General features: G+C 29.8%; 1 protein-coding gene across 1 annotated transcript; it reads right to left on the reverse strand.

Moving 5' to 3' along the window:
* Positions 1-1620: 1620 nt before the first annotated feature.
* On the reverse strand, positions 1621-2903 carry LOC124927645 (xyloglucan endotransglucosylase/hydrolase protein 31-like). The gene is made up of 4 exons (XM_047468100.1): positions 2681-2903; positions 2512-2612; positions 2198-2415; positions 1621-1981 (listed from the first exon to the last, which is right to left on the reverse strand). Exons 1-4 carry the CDS (start codon positions 2877-2879, stop codon positions 1621-1623), a joined length of 879 nt encoding a protein of 292 aa, XP_047324056.1. The 5' UTR covers positions 2880-2903.
* Positions 2904-3193: the final 290 nt, after the last annotated feature.

Here is a 3193-nt window from a genome sequence, read left to right on the forward strand (position 1 = left end):
CGATAATTTATATATGCGTAACGATAATTTATAAATGCGTAAGTATCTTGAATAAATAAGGCTAAGCAACAAGAGATGGATATCCCCAACCTCCCTAAGGTTTTGGGTTAGGGCCTGACGGAAATTCTGCGTCCGGTTAAATGATTGAGTGTGTTTGCGTACTATGTACAACATAAAGATTGAAAAAAAATAAAAAGCTATGTACAACTTTTATGTATTCTTCGCTTAATAAATAAATAAATTTTATTTAAGAATGAAATCTTATTGGAACTGTTTATATTATTCACTTCATCATTCAGAACCATATCAGATCCTCGATTTATCAGATCCTCGATTTGATGAAATATGATGAATTGAGACGATAATTTATAAATGCGTAAGAATCTTGAATAAATAAGGCTAAGCAACAAGAGGTGGATATCCCGACCTCCCTAGAATTTTGGGTTAGGGCCTGACGGAAATTCTGCGTCCAGTTAAATGATTGAGTGTGTTTGCGTATTATTTATGTACAACATAAAGATTGAAAAAAGATAAAAAAAAAAAAGAAAAGAAAAAGCTATGTACAACTTTTATGTATTCTTCGCTTAATATCTTTGGTTTTCCTGAATCTGTTTTTTTTTAACGGTTGAATATTCATTCTATTCAGGAACAACTTGTTTCTCATGACTTAGTTTTTAAAAAAAAAATCATGATATTGTTTGATGATTCTCTTTATTTATCATGATTTGACAAATCATTCAAATAATTAACTAAAATATTTTTATTTTATTTTTTATAATATTTTTTTATTTTAAATATATAAAATATTTTAATCATTTATCTCAAATAATCCTTTTTTTTGTTAACTTAATTATTATCCATTAAAACTCTAATTTATTGTGTCTTTTTATTATTGACTTGTAAAAACTAGTCTTTTTATTTCCCAATTTATTGTCTTTCACCTTTGAACTAGTTTTGGATTAGGATACAAGTCACCTAATTTTTAACTTCTTTTGGCATTTTCTCTCCTTTGTTCTCTCTATGCTATTCTATTAACTTATGTGGATATCTAAGTAGATTTTATGGGTTGTTTAAATAAATGTGTTTTGTATAAGATATTACAAATTTAGTTATTTGAGTAAAATATATATATTAGAGGTATAAATAAATATATTTAAAACAAAATTTAAAAGAAATAGAGTATATTTTGATATTTGTGTCTATACTAATTTTCTATGTGTTGTTCCAATTTTATTTGAATTGTGAGGGTGATGTATGTGATTTTTTTTTTTCCGAAAATTAAAACAAAATTTATTTGGTATATTGGTCAAACTTGATTTTGTAGTCTGATAAAAAAAAAACTTTTTATTTTATCCTTTTTTCACCTAATTCTTATAATCCAATCCCATCTTTCAACCAAATATTAACAAAAACACTCACTTATTACATGAAATATCAATTTAAAAAAGATTCATTTAATTTATAGAATAACATGAAATAAACAAAGAGCTTGTAAAATATTAAAATAATTGGAGGTTTGCACGGTAAACCACCATTTAAGAAACTAGCAGACTAAACTTCCCCAATCCAAAGTGTAAACTGTCAATAATATCTTACTCTTACTTCAATATAAATTTCTTCCTAGCACTCCGGTATTAAACTACGATCTTTGGTCGGATCATGACAATAATCGTACACCAAATAGTTACTTTGGACCCAATTCAAGGATGAATATTGCTCCGGGCTCAAACCAATGGGGCCTGATTGCGTTCCCCATGGTGCATGACATGAGTCGGCCCCATTAACGGGGCAACCACCGATTTTAAAGTTACGATACCTACCATAAAAAGGTTCGTATTTATAATCCGCCTTGTATTTTCCATGTTCTGTGGCCCATGATGAAGCGTCCCAAATAGAACCGTACACCCATAAGGGTCTGTTTGGGAATGTCCACTCATCCTTCTTTGGATACCTTCTAATGGGCACATCGTCCACAAAGAATCTGTCCATCAATCAAATTTTTATAACAAATAAGTAGATATATAGAGACATAAATTAAATAAGATTTATATGCTATTTTTGGATTAGTTACATTATTTTATTTGATTCTAGGTCCAAATAAAAACTCGAACTTATAATATGAGAACATAATTTTTGCGTTGTACTAATCAATTATGAGTTATAAGTCTCTACCAATGCAGTTTAGTTTATTACTTACATAATTTCATCAGGATTCCAAAGGATTGCATAATGATGAAAATCCTGAGTAGGATCAAACCAAAGATGAATTTGATTTTCTCTTCCAATAATATTCACATCCCCACTACCCCTTATGAACACATTTGTCTGCAACACATAAGGCTTATCGGTGGTCGTCCCCAAAAACTCAATATCTATTTCGTCGTGTTTCCCCGGGAAGTCCTCAGCGTTTGACAACTGCATGCATGCATGCATGTCGTTCAATCTCCATTATCTCCATTATCAACTATCATACAATTCAAATTAACTTGAATATTGAATAAATTAACTTACATATAGTGAAGTGATAATTCCAGCAGTATAACCCGGATGAAGTTTGATGTTGGCCCCAAAGTAACCCGAGTTGTAAGAAGTCAATGACTTGAATCCACTTCCTATCAATCATGAGTAAAATATATATTTGTAAGTTACATATAAGTATTTTTTAACAAATATTAATTACCTGAATATCGATCGAGCCAGACAGTTAACTCTCCTTGATTAAGAGATTGGTGTTGCGAGCCCCAAAGATTTCGATATTCATGGTCGAAGTCTATGGTGGGAACATTAGAACTCGGATAGTAGCCCGGGGAAGGTTGGGAGGAGGTAAGAGTAATGGAGACTATCGTCATGAGAAAAAAGAGAAGTCCGAAAATCGACATGGTTGTATAGACGAAGACAAAGAGAGATTATAATCAATTGATGGAAAAGAGCAGTATATATAGTGCATGAACATGGGTAAAGAGTAGAAAAAAAAATATTTGAAAAAATATATTATAAAATTTTCATTATTTTTATAAATATATTGGATATAGAGTAGTTCTTCAAAACCATTCTACTTTAACTTTATTTTAACTATAATAAAAGAAGATATCGGCAAACATAGAATAATATATATGTCAAAATCACTATTGAAATAGTTGTATTAATAAGAATATTAGATAGGATATTAAATTTTTAGGTTTGATCGAAATTA

This window comes from Impatiens glandulifera, chromosome 2 (genome assembly GCF_907164915.1).
Source record: "Impatiens glandulifera chromosome 2, dImpGla2.1, whole genome shotgun sequence".
NCBI classification, from domain to species: domain Eukaryota; kingdom Viridiplantae; phylum Streptophyta; class Magnoliopsida; order Ericales; family Balsaminaceae; genus Impatiens; species Impatiens glandulifera.

Bases quoted from the DNA above. Each gene is read 5' to 3' on its own strand.
- LOC124927645 (XM_047468100.1), bottom strand. From the start codon at position 2,879: ATGTCGATTTTCGGACTTCTCTTTTTTCTCATGACGATAGTCTCCATT. The intron at 2,416-2,511 runs GTAAGTTAATTT...GCATGCATGCAG, and splicing joins GAATTATCACTTCACTATAT to TTGTCAAACGCTGAGGACTT. The intron at 1,982-2,197 runs GTAAGTAATAAA...ATTGATGGACAG, and splicing joins TGGAATCCTGATGAAATTAT to ATTCTTTGTGGACGATGTGC.